This window comes from Temnothorax nylanderi, unplaced genomic scaffold, assembly GCF_030848795.1.
Source record: "Temnothorax nylanderi isolate EJ_2023f unplaced genomic scaffold, tnyl_v1.0 TNYL_tig0214_pilon, whole genome shotgun sequence".
NCBI lineage: Eukaryota > Metazoa > Arthropoda > Insecta > Hymenoptera > Formicidae > Temnothorax > Temnothorax nylanderi.
In genome coordinates, this window is record NW_027249276.1 from 118,701 (window position 1) to 137,749 (window position 19,049).

At 39.3% G+C, this 19,049-nt stretch overlaps 1 protein-coding gene and 1 long non-coding RNA gene across 3 annotated transcripts in view; one reads left to right on the top strand and one right to left on the bottom strand.

The window, feature by feature from the left end:
* LOC139779201 (uncharacterized) overlaps positions 1–5,445 on the bottom strand; it is a 109,330-nt gene extending 103,885 nt beyond the window's left edge. Inside the window, exons 1-2 of the long non-coding RNA XR_011719824.1 lie at positions 4,744–5,445; positions 3,928–4,119 (exon numbers count right to left, since the gene is read on the bottom strand). This is a non-coding gene — a long non-coding RNA (uncharacterized lncRNA). The remainder of the gene's footprint in view (positions 1–3,927; positions 4,120–4,743) is intronic.
* LOC139779198 (uncharacterized) overlaps positions 1–19,049 on the top strand; it is a 102,578-nt gene that overhangs the window by 53,704 nt on the left and 29,825 nt on the right. For both annotated transcript variants that reach the window (XM_071717484.1, XM_071717483.1), the window contains exon 2: positions 14,359–14,827. In XM_071717484.1, coding sequence (XP_071573585.1) covers positions 14,359–14,827 — 469 coding nt within the window. The remainder of the gene's footprint in view (positions 1–14,358; positions 14,828–19,049) is intronic.

A 19,049-nucleotide genomic window follows, 5' to 3' on the forward strand; every position in this document is an offset into this window, starting at 1 on the left:
TGACAAACTGACAAGCACTGCACTGTCCAGAATGAAACGCGAATAGCAGCTAAAAATCACGGGAAACGCTGACAGGTAATTCAATCTGCTCAATGCGCAATAGACTCCGAGGCATACTTTGTACAATTGAAAAAAAAAAAAATTCCGCGACCATGCATTTCGCGACTGAGAGTGAGAAGTGCATACTTTTCAATTTATATATTTTATTTCAATACTTGGAACATTTTCAGTACTGAAAAAAAATACTGAAGTACATAATAATGACCAAAGTAATTTGATAAATTAATGAAGATCGATGAAATCTTTAATATGACCGAGCATAAATAGATAACTATACTGCGTTATTTAATTTATTAATTGTTTAACTTATCAATTACGAGTAATAGAGATAATAATGCTATATATCTATTTGGAAAGAATGTCACGTGATATCATCGCAATATCATCGTTTGGGGAACCGAACGTGTAATGCGCACGTGTACACGCGAGCGAGCTCACACAAGTACATGTACCAGGCCAACAAGCAATATCCAGAGCATAAGCCAGAGCAACAAGCTTTGGATGCTTGGGTAATGGCATACTACCCCTTTCCCTGTCCATCCCTGTGTGAAGATCGATTCGTGCCACGCGATACATCACCACAAAATTTCATTTTCTTCTGCTTGTGCGAATCACATGAAGTTTTTCCCTTCTAAGAGAGGAGGGTATACGAGAAGAGGTACTGTTCGATCATATTAAGAGTAAAACGATATATCATGATAACTATATTACAAAGCTGCTCACTAAACGAACACAATGAGTTCGAATGTGTTATACATCGAACACAATTTCAATAACTGACTTCATCAATGCGAAACTGATATCCCGAAAAATTTTGCGGTCGATAATTACGAAGATATAAATGTTAAATATCCTCGATATCTCAAAAGTATTATGATCTTGGAAAAAAAGATCAAATTACGTTAAGAAAGCTCCTCAGATTCCTCAGGTAATGTCAAATCAATTTTACTTCACTGCAGATTTTGTCCTGGCCTAATTACCTAACCAAAGAGGCTCTTCATTCGGTACATTCGGTACGAAACAATATCAACCGACGGCATTATCGTAATCACAATGCGCGTTATGATGCAAGTACACCAAGTTGCGCCGTAATCAGCAGCATTGCGCATCGAAACGAAGCGCAAATTGCACGCGCGAGTAAGACCGAATGCGCGGCTGCTGCCGCCGCTTCATCCTCGCGATTGTGATTCGCACGAGCGCAGAAATGTCCGCCGCGAGTATAAATCCTTGGCGGCGCAACCGGCGCAACCGACTATGAAATTATCGTTCTGATGCTTAAGAGCCCCAACTATACATCATCTTGGCCACGTATAGCCCTTCACCTTTCCGTCCGTCCATCTGTCCGCCTCTTTTCCGCCACCCCGGTTCACCCCGCGCGATTCTCTTTTTCCTTTCTTATTTCTTTCTTTCCCTTCATCAAACATAAACGCAAGACCCAGTTCTTGCACAAGAAACAGTACTAATTAATCGCGGCATGCATCTCGTCTAGAGCTCGTTACGTTCTCACTCTCGATCCCTTTTTCTCGGAAAGGATTTCTTACAAACGTTCATCTCTTCGGGGGAGGAAATTCGTGTACTCGTAACAAGAGTTCATTACACAGTTAACTCGCGCGCTCCGATGTCTTCCTTTCCCCTGCCGACTTTACACGATTATCCCCGCTCGTTTACTTTGATCGAGACTCGTTAAAGAAAAATCGAGGCACTTAGAACGCAACCCGGGACAGGACTGCGCCTCGGGCAGCCGATAATATGCAACGACGCAGCGTCCGAGTGTTACGGCCGGACTTGCAGAATAAAATCGGAACGATTATTCAACGAACGTATATATAAGAAATGTGAAATTATATCTTTGGATGCGACTAGCCAATTAACGTTTGCAAAAACTAATTTAGAAAAAAAAAACGCGAAACTAGAACGTTCATATTTCTCTTTTAATATCGGAATTGTGAAATATTTATCTGTTTCTTGTGCGTATTATATAACATATAATATTATATAACATATGTAAACGTTTTTATATCAATATTGTTATAATGATCATCCGTACAGTGAAATAAACGATGTAGATATTATTAACCAGTAATAGATATTCATTTTAGAGTTTTACAGTTTTATATAGATTTAAAAAATGGAGTGACAAATAGAATAAGATTTTATTTCTTTAACATGTAAAATTAGATAGTTTAAAGAAATCTTAAAAGTGCTTGAAGATATCTCAAAAAAGACAATATATTTACGGAAATAGAGATTTAATTACGTAATTCGGAACTTTATTCGACAGCTATCTATAGATTTCTGTAATGCAATAATAATGAAGACACACGATCTGTCAAAGATTTATGAATCGAGATATCGGGAGGCGTATCGTCGCTCGAAATTTGTGCACATTCGAAAGAATGCGCAGCATGTGCTGTTTCTCCTCTTATATCGCGTTAGCGAAATACGTGATACACGATACACGTCGAACAAACAGTTCAATATACGGGCTCGGTTTCGTACGCCCGCATTTCGTTGGCATGAATAGCGCCGGATAACCTAGGAGACATTCTATTCGTGAGAGAGAAAAAAACGGCAAACACTCACGCGAGCGCACTTTAAAGATCTAGATACTCAAAGTCGAGAGGTTGACATTTGAAGTATTAACGGCAGTATGTCAGCCTACGGCGCGGCGAAACATTATCGCGTGAGCGACGTGTCATTAACAGGCTGCATAATCGGCTCGTGTGTGCGCGTTGCGCTATATTGAACGCTGGTACTCAACGCGCTCGATAATCACAGCTGATTTTCAAATCATGCGTTAGACGACTTATCGAGCTAAACAATTTCATTAATTATAAGCACGCCTACTTACATGAAGTATATACACGAAATGTAGCCTGAAACTATTATGCAGGATATACATGAATCTTGATTCTAATAATTTCACGGACAATTTAAATAAAATCAATCTTTCCTTAATTGAAATATCGAAATATTTTCTGCGAAGCTCTTGAAATCCAATCGAAGAAGTTTGCTACTCAACTAAAGACAAATGGATTTCATGTACTTACGTTTGGTGATGCTACCGCATAGTACCTATATAGTTAAATTAGAAAATTTAATAAATCTAAAGAGAGAGAGAAATGGGCATTTCTCTCTGGAATATCCTGTATATATGTATATAAAATTTCTTAGTTTTTCTGCTTGTTGTGTAATACATGTTTTTAAAAATTGACTTTAAATTAATTTTGATTTAATATATAAATTTAATATGAACTTGTGCCCCATTTCTATAGAAAAGATATTTTATCGTATTTATTCATAAATTAACAATTATTTATGCCATATAAAATAAAGAAAAAGTTCAAGAAAAGCAAAAGCTCCAAAAATTAAGGACGTTCCAGAACTCAAAGCTTCGAACTTTTGAAATTCAGTACGTTCGTGATTAACTCCGTGATTTAATCAGATTGTGTGTGCGGCTCTCGTAATAATTTCGTTATTACATTTTCTCAAGCGCGTCCGCGCATTTTGCATGGAAGATGCGCGCATCTGGAGGAACGGCGCGCGGGGACTCTTCTTGTTGTTGCGCGCGCGTAATGACTGAAAGTCAGCCGCGTATATATATCATCATGCAGCGTGCAGAAATGCATGGCGAGCGCTGACAGCGCATTATTGCGGCTTAGAATCCACGGTGGCTTGCGCGGCTACCACGGTACCGCGTGCATTAGGGAGCTGACCGGCTGCATAATGACTCTCGCATGCAAGGAAATCCCGGGCCGTTATTAGGCGTATTACACGCTTTTTCTCGCCGCCGCGCGCTCGCGATCCACGTAACGCAACGCCGCGCCGCACCGCGTAGAATGCAGAATGGAAGGCGGGGGTACTCACCGGCTCGGTGCGGAAGCGCCTCCGGGAAGAATCTCGGACGAATCGACGACGGCACGCGAATCTCTGCGACGGCGACGAGAATCGAGATGTCCTGGAAGTTTCCGATCGGAGTCGAGATGTCCCTCGCAGCCGGCGCGTCGCCTTTCCGCTTCGCCTTTCCGCTCCGGACTATCCGGATCTCCGCCGACGCGACTGCACATACACACGCGATTACATAGTACGGCTATTTACACACGGCATCGAGATTCGAGAACCGACGGACTCGACGCGAGGTCTCGGCAGCGGCACACCGACACCGTGCACCGCCTTGAACACGGCGACGGTTAACCTCGGTCAGTTCGAATTATAGTAGCGTCCGATTTCGGACTCGGCGTTCGCTTCACGCCGAACTTGACGTTTTACATCGCGCGCGAACGAGCTATGACGTCACGGGACGAAACGGATCTCGGGGCCGAGATTCTCGGCGCGAGATCGACGAGAGACGAAACGCGTACCGCACTTTTATGTCCATTCGCGTATATGTTCACTTACGTTCATTCACATCGATCACGACCGACGCTCGTGATCACCAAAATTCGTCCCTGTTGCGCCCGAATCGAGTGGCGTTGAACGGAGCCGCACGCGACTCCGACGCGCAATTTCAGTTTCAGATTCAAATTTATGAACGTCTGCTGTCGATCTTTACGAATACTGGGACGCGTAAATCTTCCGACGACACGCGTTTATCGTGCAACAATGTACAAGTCGAAACGATATAAACGATATAGATATAGACGATATAGGGTGATTACTCGCACGAGAGATGAATTCACTCACCGGCCGGTACGCCGTCGCCATTACTCCCGGTCGCCTTCCAACCGTCGACGGTCCCATTGCTCCGACACTCGCGGGGATGCGACACGAGCGATTGATTCCGCGGTTAATTAACACGACTCGATGATCGCCCGCCGATTCGCACGGCACTCCCGATTCTGCCGACACGCGTTTGCACTTTGGAGCCGACGAGCGAGCACGAAACGCCCCGTCCGGGACTCCCGATCCGTCCGTTGAGCGTCCACTTTGCACGACTGCGAGTACTGCGACGCGACGAGATTCAAAGCGTCCGACCGCAACTTCGTACCGATGCCGACGGCAACTTCACACCGACGACGCCTCGCCGACGGCTCGTCGACGCGCGACGCTCCGAGAGACATGGCTGCTCATCGTCGTGTATCTCGTTCGACTCGAGAATCCACTCGACACTCCCGATCGCGGAACAATGCGAGTAATAATGCGAGACGACGGATCACAGTGGACACCGGTTCGTCGCCGCGAAAGACACACACATCACAAGTAAGTGCGGCACAACACAACGATGAATGTAAGTACGAGTACCGAAAGACACGCAGTTAGGCGCGATCGCGAGTATCCATCGGCACACGAATGTCTGTTAGCCGCCCAATTCGATGTCCCGTACGCTATTGCGTACGCGCGACTCGCTCCGGTAACGAAAAACACATGTAAACACTACGGAGCGATTTCCCGAACTGCCGCGAGCCGAGCGTCGCGCGAGAAAAAAAACATAAGGGGGGTGGGGGAGAAGAAGGAATCAAAACAAGTATACCCGGCGCGCCGCGCCGGTGTGACTGTTTAGTAAGACGAATTTAAAACTAGATACCTATACATGGTGTACGTATTTCTCGGCATTTTACAATTTTTACGGAAACGTCTGTGGCATGGGAAATAGAATGTGTGTGTGTGTGTGTGTGTGTGTGTGTGTGTGTGCGTGTGCTCATGTGAGACGATAAATGCTATTATACAGTTACGTATCGAGTAGCGTTTTGCGTTTTCTGGTAAATAATAATCTTTAATTTTTAAGAGCTTTTTAAAAAGCTGACTTTAGACAGTTGACTTAAATAACACTTGTAAGTATTTATACATGTTCTTAAATTTGATATCGTGAGAAAAGTGGTTATATATAGATATATTATCGCATTTTTATGCGATTTTAATACTTGAATCGCGATAATCTTCGTTTCCGTTTGATACTTGGCGATTTAGATAATCAATCGTTAATTCAGAGAATTATATACACGAAGCGAATACGAAAAGTATAACTTATTTTATTACAATTATTGTAACATAAAAAATAACATTTTTCACGGGAATATAATAAATTTCTTCCTTCTATAAGATATATTCGAATTAAAAAATATGTATTAATTTAAAAAGATGAGCATAATTATTGAGGAAATTATTAAAATATTGTTGGAATAAGCCTTGACGCTTCTTATGCTACTAACAATAAGTCACAGACATAAAGACGACAGGCTTAAAACGATCGCTGAAGTTGACAGTATTCATGAAATTGCGAAAGGGCTCGGGCGGCATTAAATTAGTTCGCAGCGGATTACTTGAGAGTCACTGAAATGTTATTAGTTTGCCGGCAGCATAATGAGATTGCATGCACAATCGCGCGCCGCTATTAGGTGCGTTACGTATGATTTTCATGACGACTAAAGACATTAGAAGGTTCAGCTTACTCAAATGAACCGAATTTACAGGCCTGTGGAACTTGAGTAAATGGAACATTTTCCCGCAAATTTTGAATTAAATCAGATATACGATTTCTGCTCCAATTATGCCACGCGATATTGTTTTGACTGCGCCGCTAATCAATAATGCAGCCAGCGAAATTACTAATTAAAGCAACGCCTATGTGTTTTTATGATAATTAAAATATTAAATATTAAATTTAATTATTTCGATGTTGTTCATTGTTCTGGCAGTTCTATAAATCTAATTAACTTTCCTAGAGAACACTTATAGAATTATATTTTGAAAGTAATAACATATTTCGCTCAGATTGTCAAACAACACACTTGTTTATTCGGAACGGAACGTATTTAATAAATAAACAAATTTTTACGAAAGAAGGAATTTAAAGGAAGAACGTACCGAGACGATTTCTTCGTTCTTTATACGAAGGGCGTGTTCCGTTTATGCCGACATAATAGATTGCACGTCGCGTGACAGACGAGACAAAACGGTGACACGAATCGATCCTTTTCTAAGTTTTCGGAGCAAAAGCTCCGAACATACGAGCGCGATAAGTCCGCTATTCTCGACGTTGAGATAAAGCACAGGGAGCCTCGAACTGCCAAACTTCCGACCTCGGGGAACTTTAAACATCGTCATTCGGCCGAACCGAACTTCTAAAGCTGCAGCAACCAGCCCGGATTCTGTTCGTCACGCGCGAATGCTGGCCACCGGTTAATACCGCGAAGTGGTATGGCTGCGCAACGGCGGTACAGCAAGCATCGCGTTACACAACAGGGTGTACTCCTCTCCATCGACCGATCTCGAAACTAAGTAACGCCGAAAGTTCGAGTCAAGTTATAGCCCTGCGATGGGAAAAAGTAGCGCTTTGGTGCAAAATACTCTCGCGAAATTTCATCATCGGTAACGGGATCGCCGTGAAGATAAAAAAAACCGTCAAGGTAATCTTGTAAAAAATTTTACACGACGGACGAAACGAGGTCGGTAAAAATATATAGGGCGAAGTAGTACTGTCCGAAATAACAGGAAGTGTGACGTTTACAAGCGTAGAATTATTTCTAAATTTCTAGAATTCTTATCGCACATAAAAAAACGAAAACTCTTTAAAAAGTTTGAAAAAAATTTTTTTTATAAAAAATATGTAATTACATTTTGAACGATAACGTTTTATTACATTAAAAAATTTTATCAATAAGATATAAATGAACTAGATCGTAAAGAGAAACATGGTTCCCTGATTTATAAAAATTTTACGATGTTCTCAAATTGTTCATCAATTGAAGGCTTATAAAAGTAATCTTATCTTTTAATGCATTTTAATGAATTTAGAACGGCTAAAAATAAACGCGAATCGGAACAAATGTAATTTGTTCCCCCATCTACCGAAATTTCCTTATCTGCCTACCACCTGTGCCAATGCAGGTGAAGAATCGACACGAGTTGGAGTTACGTTTTGTCTTATCAATCTTTATCACTAACGCGCATTCTTTCGTTATCAGCGTTACTCGTGCGTTTTCATGCCAGATCGATGAGTTTATGCGTCGACCAACCATCTCGCGAGTCAAGGCAGTGATTTTAATATCGTGTCGCGTCTTCACCTACGCCTGTCGAATATTTCACGTCCAGGTACGATAAAAATTTTACACATTTACGTGACCTTATCATCAGATGTCTGTCGCGACCGCTTTGCATCTTGTGTTAAGGAGAGCGTAACATTGCGGTATATTCAGCGTATAACATCCCTTGATGTTCGCTGGATGAAGCAGTACTCAGCTCGACTTTCGCGTTTAATCTTCGCGAGATGAGTTTGATAATTAAGAAACATCGTATGATAACTTTGTCGCAAAAGTTAACTTTGGGTAATCATGCTGATGCTGATTAAACCTACGAAATTGCTGCGAACGCGCTATCGTCGCGTCATCGTTCGACACATTTGCATAATCCTCCCTTCTCCAATCGTAATTCGTACTGGTATTCCCCAGGGCTCACAAACAGTATTTAATTAACTAGAACACATCGATTTACAGCGCGATTGCGTTCAAGTTGCGTAAAATGACAAAAAATATACAAATATCTTATACAAAAAAAAAGGAAAGTATTGAATTTCGTAAACTTTTTCATACATGTATCAAAATTTGACAGATCTAATAGCTTTTCACTTTTATTCGTGAGATGTTAATATAAAGATATATCTATCGGAATTTTTGAAATCGGATACGTTGGTCGAAAGCTGATATGTATAACATGCATCTGTGTGTGTATAAATAGAGAAATCCTTCGTACGTAGATGTAAATTTAGTAAGCCCCCCAGTTCGAAACTTAAAGATTAAATCCCTTACATTTATGGAACTTGACTGTCGTGATTTTCTCGTTCTCGCGAGAACATTTCTAAACTCACAAGTACTTAGATAAATGCCGGTGTGAGGATTATTATGACAGATTATTACAGATGCTAATTTAACTTGATTTCTTCCTCTATATACTTCCTCTATCTTCTGTTTTTGAAATGTTATCTCGTTATCTGTCTCTTCAAATATAGCTTCGAGTCGTCACTATTAAAGCCTTTATTAGATTATGAAGCTACGGTTTCACAATCCTTCACGCCGGAACGAGCAAAATACAATTTCCTTACCGTGTCAGAATTTAACATCATGAAGAGATAAATCTTCAGGAAAGTAAAATAAATTCTGCTGAAAGAAAATATATGTAAGTGTATCGAATCTTCAGCACTCAAAATTGTCCGAAGTTTCTTTATAAGTTATGTAATTTTTTATTATTATTTTTTTAAATATTACCTTCCATTTATTTTATCTCGATACAAAACTTCTCTAGAACTTCGCATTTATCGTCTCTCTCTATCTTCATCATTTTCTTGGCCTGACACTGCAATAATTGAACGCTTACGCATTTCATGCATAAATATAGTAACCTGACATTTTTTTTCGAGATCTGCGAACGATGTTTAATTACCCAGAACGTCATGACGGTCGCCTTGACCTTACGATAATAAATCCGCGGCAGACGCGGGTTAATTGGCATACAAATGGATTTTCCAACATAGCGTATCAGTCCGCACGAGTGCACAGCCGCTGCCACTGCTACTGCTACTGCTGCTGTTGCTTGTGTTTGCGTTTGCGTTTGCAATCGGCAAGCACGTGCTTGGCATAATGCGAATTAGTGCGCGATTCCGCGCGCGGCTATTCCGGCTATTTCCGTCCGCGATCTCCTTCCGTCCCGAACAGTCTCGAATTGTTTTTCGCCGGCGCGGCGGCGGCGGTGTCAGTTGATAGGAAAGCAACGGTAATTGCACGACGATGAATCGACCATTTCAGTTCCGCTAGCGCGTAACGCTCTCTCGGAACTAATTATGGCGTAATTATAATTCCAGACTCGTATTATATCGCGTTCTGTATGTCCACATTGCTCCACGGATTCTCTTTTTCTCTCTCTCTCTCCCTCCTTCTCGGTCTGTCTCTTTCTCTCTTTATCTCCCTCTCTCTCTCTGACAATGGCAACACTGAATATTTTACTAGCAAAACCACGCTCGATTTATCCGCAAATAACCGCAGTTAACGATAATACCACGGATATAAATTATCCTTGACCTTATGGAAAATGTATTTCATTTTAAATCAATTGCGAATTCCTTTAAAAATTTAGCGACATGGTGATAATAATGACAAATTTGTTGATAATAATGACAGAGAGATGCCGTAAAAAAATTACCCCATAATTATTACATTTATTTCTATTTATTTCTATTTAATGATTCTTGGGTTAATTTAGAGAGTCAACTATAATAAAGATTCAATAGAAAGTCATTTGTAACAACTTTCCAACTTTCAGCATAAATATCTTTGTAATTAAGTCCCAAATTAAATTTTCTGCTAAGTAACAAATAAACTCTATTAAGGTCAATTTCAAATTAATTCAAAAATAAGATATCGTCAAAATTTTCACAATATCTACTTCTACTCTTGCAGTTCAATTTATCGAAGGAATTTATTATTTGCTAATTTTCGACGTTAAACTTGAAACAAAACAAATATTAAAACGAACGTAAATGTAATATCAGTTATAATATTTTTAATAGCTTTAATATTCTTGCGAATATTGAATAAACTGTGCCATCATTTTTCATATACTACACGCGTGAAGTTTTGTGCAAATTTGAACACGCATAGGTATACGAGAAGCACATATCAATGCATTTTGTCGGTAGAAAGGTCTCGACGCAATAAATTTCCGCAATCGGCTCCTTTACGATGCCAATAATCGTCCTGAGGTCGACCTGCACGATTCCTATCAATTTCCCACATTTATCCACCTCCGGGTTTATTCGCGACCGAAAGCCGCATAAGCGTAAGAGTTCGGAATAATTGCCAACGTCGGTGACACGATCTCTCGTAAAGTCGATCAGGTAGCACGACGTGCTGATTTTAGAACCAATTTACCGATTAAATACCGTTGTCGTAGCCAGCTGATTGTGAATTAACGGTGCCCGTTCTCTCGGTTCGCAACCGTCTCTCTTCAAATTCAATGAACTTCGATTGCGATGTAAAATAAAATAAAAGATATTTTTCATGTATATGCTTTAGCGCAGGTAAGTTTAGAAATCAGAGCCCTGGGTTTAGAGAAGTTATAACTTCCTATTTATTAAAGGTAGAATTTGAGGATTGCGCATAACAAATTTTTCAAAGAAATAGAGTTTTTTTAATTTAAAAAATCTTTACATTTAAAATAGATTGTAAATCTATCTGTGCCATAAAGTACACAATCGATACAAGCATATCTAACATGGTATCCCTTTTTACATTAAGGCAATGACAGTCAATAATAGAAACGTTTTACAACTGATGAGTTGAAATGGCATTTGGCATTATTCCATAAAGAACGCCGGGTTTAACACAATGATTTTTAAAATGTACATCTGTCGAAATTCACCATCGCAAACAAAGTGACACAAATCGTTTTCAGCGATATCTTTTTTACAAAACTCAATTTTTGTCTCGGATAATATTGTGGGTGATTTTCTATCTCGTACTAACGTGCTATTCGCAGCCTGCATTTTATATCGAAACGAAAAGAATTGCTTTTGCCACCTCATGTGTATATCTTTTTCTTCTTAACGTTATTGCAAACGCGCGCATGCCGCGCATTACAAACGCGTCACGCACTGGTAAGATGGCAATTACCAGCGCAACGGTGATTTCGCGTGCACGTTAAAGAAGAAGTTTTTTTACGCATTGGCTCGCATGCGAGATAATGTGCGGCCGAGGACCACGTATTATTAAGTTAAATAAACGTACCTTTAGACGCCTTTCACTTAAGACTCTTTATAAAGTAAGCTCCGGAAGAGCAGCATCCACGATACTACGAGGAGGCGTAAATCCGCGCTCTCTCTCTGAAATGGATGCGAAGATTAGAGCTTCTCTTCGAGAGCTACATCTTCATTACAGCTGATTCTCGACTTCTTACTTCTTTCCCTTGGTTACACCGTAAAATGGCGATTTCATCGGTTAACAGCAACGATGACGACAACGACGACGACGACGTTATCTGAGATGAGTTGTATATACACGTCGAACGGAACTGCTACGAATAATCCAAAGAAAATACACCCGGTGCACGAACAAGATGATAAAATAAAAGATTCAGGTTTTACGGTGGCAAAACTAGAGAGGGATTATGTCATTTGTAGATAGAAAAAATATTTTTGATAAGTATTATTCCGTTTTAAAGTAAACTATTTTTTGAAAAGATATTTAGAATGAATTCTTCGATAGTTTATAAATATCTAAGGTGATTCGGATGTCTTTTTTTAGAAATCTATTTTAGATTTTACCAGAATTTGAATATCTTCCTTAGGAAATATTTAAGATTATTATTTAGAAAGCATTTTAATCACACGCGTTATCCCTTCTATGCGCCGACAATCTAATCTGCAAATTAGTTTTAACAATTGTGTTCAACGGATGTTGCATATCTATGAACTAGCCGATTACCGTTAACGGTTGATCGTCCCGATTACCGTAGAATTGCTAATGTAATACTTTCCTGCGAGAAATCAAGTACAAGCATGCGAAGTATGACTCCCAGGCATTTCCTCCTCATGTGTGTTAATGACCGACTCTTTCTTTGAGTCATTTCAACCTTCCGCTTGCGAGAGTCATGAACGGCAGGAAGTGCATTCTAACTATATTTTATATTAAAACCAAAGTTTTATCCAAATATTACTCGGATATTTAAATGTATGTTTTTCAAAAGAAACACCAAAAGTTTGCTCACACCTTCGACTATAATTAAAATCTTTAAATTAAATTAATTTTTTTAACACTCCTTTCTCAGAAATAGATCGTTCTCCCAGAAAACTCTTCCGAAAGTTTTGCATCTTTATGAAGTAACATTTACAATGTACGTGCGCTATGTGAACTCGGAACACAATTTCGCTTTCGCCAGAACAAATCGCAGTTCACGCGCGTGCGATTCGCCGATGAATTAGTCGGACTACAATACCGGTGCTCGCATTCTTCCATAGCGACCGCTGTTGTTTCTTTTGCGTCGAAAATTAAAACTTTCCGCTTGTAGACACAACAACCACGATACGAGTCTGGCGTTCGATCCAGCTCCGTTCGTTGGATTCGCGGAGGCGCACGATGTACGTGCATGCATGCCGGTCGCATTAATAATACGGTTATGCAATAAGTCTCGTGCACGGTGGTTATTAGTGACTCGGACCTCGGGTATGTGCAGCTACGAAACGTGCTCTACAGACATAACACTAAGCTCGCCGTAAACGCGAATGCGACTTGCACTCTGCAACCGCTACGAAAACTGAAAGAATTAGTATTAATTATTCGAAATGCGATCAGAGAGACAAAATATACAAAGTTTATGTATATTTTGTTTTCAACAGATCAACCATGATTTGGAATCACAATCTTTCCCTTGTCGAGAGATTTCTTACAAAGAAAATTTGTCAATTTCCAATAGGCACATTAAATGTTATCATAACTATCTGAGAATAAAATTTTATAAGAGTAAAGTCTAATTGAAATAATACAAAGAATAAAACTCTATTTGCGCCTTTGAAGCTTTATTTACAAAAAATTTTTGTTAATTTAAAAACTATTAATGTTTGAATATTATTGAATTTGTGCGAACTTAACCGTGATTCTATATTAAATGCGAAATTAAATAAATTTTTATACATGCATTTTAGTTGGAATAATGTTATTTTATAAAACTGTAGGACACTAACAACTAACTGTAGGACACTTGTAAGTGCCCAAATCGGGCACTGCCAGATATATGGCAAGCTCTCCATTCTGCGCAAAACCATATGAATTGCAAACATGTTCAGATGCAGATATTCTGTGAGAGACGTTATCGCTGTAAAACATCATCACTCAGTCGAAACTCAAATGCGCGAATAGAAATTTTCTAACGTACAAAATAAAATATCTTGGCACTTTATACTAAAATCTGGTTTGAAACTTTAATTTATTTAATTGGTTTATTAAAAAATTATAGGAGCTAAGAATGTAAAATAAATCACGGATACATAAACGTTTTACGAATCGAATACATCATACAATATAATAATGTGTGACACATCCTACGAGACGTAATAAAAAGTTGCGCGCGAATTGGAGTACGCGATATTATATTTGCAAAAGACGTTGCTCCCAAACGCAAATACAATCTCGTACAAACGTACGCGCCGCGCGACGGTTGAAAATAAAATCAAATGTCCAGCCGAAGCCGCGGACGCAATTTCGTGATGTGCCGCGTTACTGGGAAGCCGCCCGCGGGCGGGCAAAAAGCGAGAACTTTAATTTCAAAATGGCTAACGATCGGTATCACTCCAATAACATTGCTTTACGGTTGCAGGTGAGGAAGTGGTGACGGTACCGTCCACCAGCAACGGTCAGGAGAGCTGGAAAGCGCAGAGGCTGTCCGTAAACGGCGAATCGCCGCAATCGAGCAATCGTCGCCGCGGCTGCCGGCCTCAGTTACAACCGGTCGTTTCCGGCGGTAAGAGGAATCGGCCGGCGCCACCCCCACCGTCGCAGCCGATATCCTACAGGGTCAATGCCAAGGATCCGCTCGACAGATACTTCGACTGGCCGAACAAAGAGAACACACCCGGAAATGCCGTGAACCGTCGCGAGGACGACCACCAAACGAATCAAATCCAGGCAACCGAAGAATCGATAATGGGCTCGAATCTTAGCAGACATAACGGAAAGGGCCTCACTGGCCGACGCACTCAATCTTCCGGAAATCTATGTGACCCCAAGGGAAAGCTCAACAGTATGGGAAAGATACTGGTACCCTGTTCCAGCGCGCAGAGAGAAAGGTTGGTCATTTATAATTGTTATCTCCTCCATTACCGAAAATAGTTTTACATTCTTTTTAACACATTGACCGTCATAGTGGTCATCGGCAACCACCGTTGCGACCAGCATTTTTTAGTTGCACTCTGAATGGTGGTCACTAATGACCAGTATTATCGAAATTTTTTAAAACGCTTGTAAAGAAGATGTCATCTAGTATGAAACTTTGAATGGCTTTGAATCACAAATAGCTAGATAATAATAAAGTAAAAAGTACACTATTCAATACATTACCCATAAGAATATAATCTTATTTAATCATACACGATATTTTTATCATTATATGTACTTATGATCATAAAAATTTTACTCTGGTGTACACAGTAAGATATCAAGAGACACGGTAGTGTCTCGCGCCAAGTACACGCGAAGCGAGACCGCACCGTGACTCTTTTACGCGATAAGATTTACCAGAGACATGTTAACTTAAGCTGAGGGTTTTTATTTTTAATTAAACGAAAAAGGATATTTTAACATTTTGCTTATTTGCTAAACAATGTTTGCATAATCTATAATATTCGATATTAAAGTTGCGCGCGCGCTTAACTCTTTTTATAAAGATTGAAAGAAAAATAATTTTTTCTCGTTGAATTTTTTACAAAGGAAATATTAAAGTAGATGTAAAGAAATGCATAAATATAAAATTAGATTGCATTTTGATTTAAAAGAAAATGAAAAGTATACGTACATAAACATGAAGCTGGTACGAACCTTGTTGCTACGTAGTTGGAATTAAATATTGTGAAACATTACGTGAGAAAAAGGAGGCTGCAAAGGTGTCTCAATCACACTTCTCTCGCGACAGATTAGATCTTCTTTGTAATCTAGCCTTGCAAACACCGTTAATTTTTTGAACGGCACGAAAAACGATTGAAAACACTACAGGGAATAGTTGTGTTGCAATACACGGAGGGAAAGGTCAATTCACGATCGATTATTCGTCTGATACCCTTAAGGCACTGCTAGTATCACGCCAATAGTTTGCTTAACACAAATTTACTTGTGGGTTATGGACATGTTCAGAACAAGGTGCAGGAATATATCGTTTAAATTGAAGCATGACATTAATGATTACACTTATTGTTAGCTTTATGATTATTAATATCTATGAAATTATTACATCTTGCAGTAAAAAGACATTAGAGAATTATTTTAATTATACTACTAATTTAATATAACATATAAAATATATATATTTCTCGCAATTTTTGCGCTTGATTATATTCATGTCCTTCCTATCATTTTGTGCCACGTTATACGATAAATTTTTATCAATGCAATGACTTTGATATTGCCAAAGAAAGATTAATTAAAATTTATGATTTAATGACTAATTAAAATATTTTTCTTCCATTTCTTAAAGTACTATTAAGTGACTTTGTTTGCGCAGCATTCGTGTAATGCTTGTCAACTGTGTAAAGAGGGGAACTCATTCATCGGTGTGAACTGTTTCTTTACCCACGATCCCCGCGGAACGATAAGACATTGCCTCTCTTCACCTCTAAACTTCTTTGTCCACAAGCTCTTCGTATCTGTTGAAAAAAAATTCACTTAACTCTCACATCTTTCCATAAATAAATCACCTAATTTCCTCGCAAATATTTTATTTAATTTTTTAAATTAAAATTAAAATTGTTGTTCTGAAACCTTTCTTTTTTCCTTGATCGTTTTTTTTTTTTCAAGAATCATAATTAACAAATAAATACTCTTCGAATTGGCTAAATTGAAAACTATTTTGGAAAATATCGTTGACCATTATGAGAGAAGACTGGTATTGAAACGTCAAGTCTTTTAACAAAGCAAAGATGTTCAGAAGCTATCACATAAATTAATATCATCAAATTGTCGATCAAAATGACATTCGTAACTATTAACAAAGCTAACTCATTGATGGACAGTTTGATCGACACATGGCATTAATTCGTGTGATAGCTTGGAAATACCCAGGAGAGTCGTCAAGAAATTACCTAAGCTCGGTAATCGATACTCATTAATAAAGTAAAACAGATAAAAGGAATTATTTCTGCGAAAAATTGACATAACGAAATCGACTAACTAAGATTGATTGCAAATCGATCGATGGGTTCCTCTCTCGCAAGGTTGTCTTCTTGATTATTCCGTCGAGGATTACGAGTCGATATCTCCTTATAAATCATGAATAGCTATACTTAGACGCAAATAGGATTAGTTGCCAACTGCCAAGTGATAAAGCTCTCTAATTCGGAAGCACATGCTAATTAAATTTAGAGAGAAGACGAGACGTCGCGTCGCTAGGAGGGCTTTTTGTCGGGTAGAAAAACGTGCAAAATCCCGCGTCACTTCGGCTCCGGAATCCTTCATCGACGTGTTGTGTACTGATGTGCTAAGTTATACGTAAGACGATTAAGCAATAACAAGGTTGTCGTGAAAACATGACGCTGTGTATGCCAATAATATTCCTTTACTCCTGTTCGCCTAACTAACTAAACGGAGTAAGCCCCCGGCCGACAATGGCCCAAGATCGTTAATCCGAAGGTGAATTATATTCGACGTTGATAACGGTGATAAATGACGATGATAAGTCGGCAGAAAATGAGTCGACCGCGCACGTCGTCCTGTTATTAAATTAATAATTATTTGCGTCTCGCATATAGTCATTGTAATAACGAGCTGGGTAAGATGAAACCATGACTGACGGTGATCTTACTGTAACCGGTTGGTCGCGCGATATACCATCTAAAAACTATTATCCAATCCGTCAAGGACAGACGCCTCGTTAATAAGTTTAATAAGTTCTCCCGAACTCCCGACCATTTTTCGTAATATAGGTCGGCGTCTCACGATATTTAATCTAATACCTGTACTTACCTGCATCTTAATTAAGCTTTTACATCGTTACATTTTGTCGTGCTCAAGGCAGAACATAAATAAAAAAATTGCTATACGTCTTAATTAATTAATATTTTATCCATATACATAAATATATAAATTTATATTTTGATTGAAATAAATTGTACAGAATTAATGAGTAATAATATATTTTACAAATACTTTTAGCTGTGATTATATAGTTCTGTCCAAGTTTGTACTACTTTGTTAAATTCCGTCTCCGACAACACAATTGAATTAAACAAGATATTTAAAGTAACGGTGGCGCGTTTAAAGTAAAAGGAGAAAAGCTGGGAAAGCTTTACTGGCGCGGAAGCTGTTCTGCATCTTGCAGCGACGTACAAAACAGAGAATCCACTTGCATCAGCGTCTCCTGGACGCATAGTTCTCTCTTGCAGCAACTGCACAAGCAACCCCTACAATGGGGTTGGCGGCGGCGCCTCCGGTAGTAACAAGTTGCCGGCCGCGAGATAATTTAAAGCACCTCTAAGGTCGGCCAGTCGCTGAACCAGGGCGGCTTCCATTAAACCCTCGTTTACACAGGGACGTGGGCTAAAAGAGCAGTCGCGGGAAGGGAATATTAAAAGGCGGCCGCGCGCTTCCTGATCTCATTTGCGTAAGTGCTGTTGTCTAACCCGGCAGTGACAACACTAGTAATACGCGAAAGCGGAATTGTCCCTCCGTTTGTTACTTGTTTGCTTAAGCCTTGAAATATCAGACCGTTTAGTTACATTACCGAAAAGCCATTTTTATTTCCATGGATGTAAAGAAAACGTTTTATAATTAAGAAAGAATAGTTGCTACTATATTATATTTAATATCAACGTTATTGCCTCATATATATTTATTTATTTAATCTTTGAATAGTGATTATATATTTTCTTTCTGAGAACAGTGATTATGTTTTACCTCTTGTAAGAAGATACATTCTCTCAAGTTTCTATATTTACATCTATACAATAAGAAAATAAACTTTTGAAGATCACGGCGAAAGGAGACTGAATTAAATTGAAATTAATGATAGGTCATACGGTATCACGAGTCTATAACGGGATATCTTTCTGAATTTTAATATTGAATTATTTTAACATTGCGTTTCTCATCGCGTCCGTAGCTGTCAGTGGCTGTACTAGAAGACTGTTATTTGTATCATTGCTCTATGACCGGATAGAATTTTTAGGATCTATACCGTAGGTATCCGCGACGCGAGAGGTCGATGTAAGTGGAGAGACCGGTGAAAGGTCAGATGTTCTGCGCGCTTGTGCGCTTATGCATGCCACGAAGGTTTGTGCAGGCAGGCATTCGCCTATCCACCGG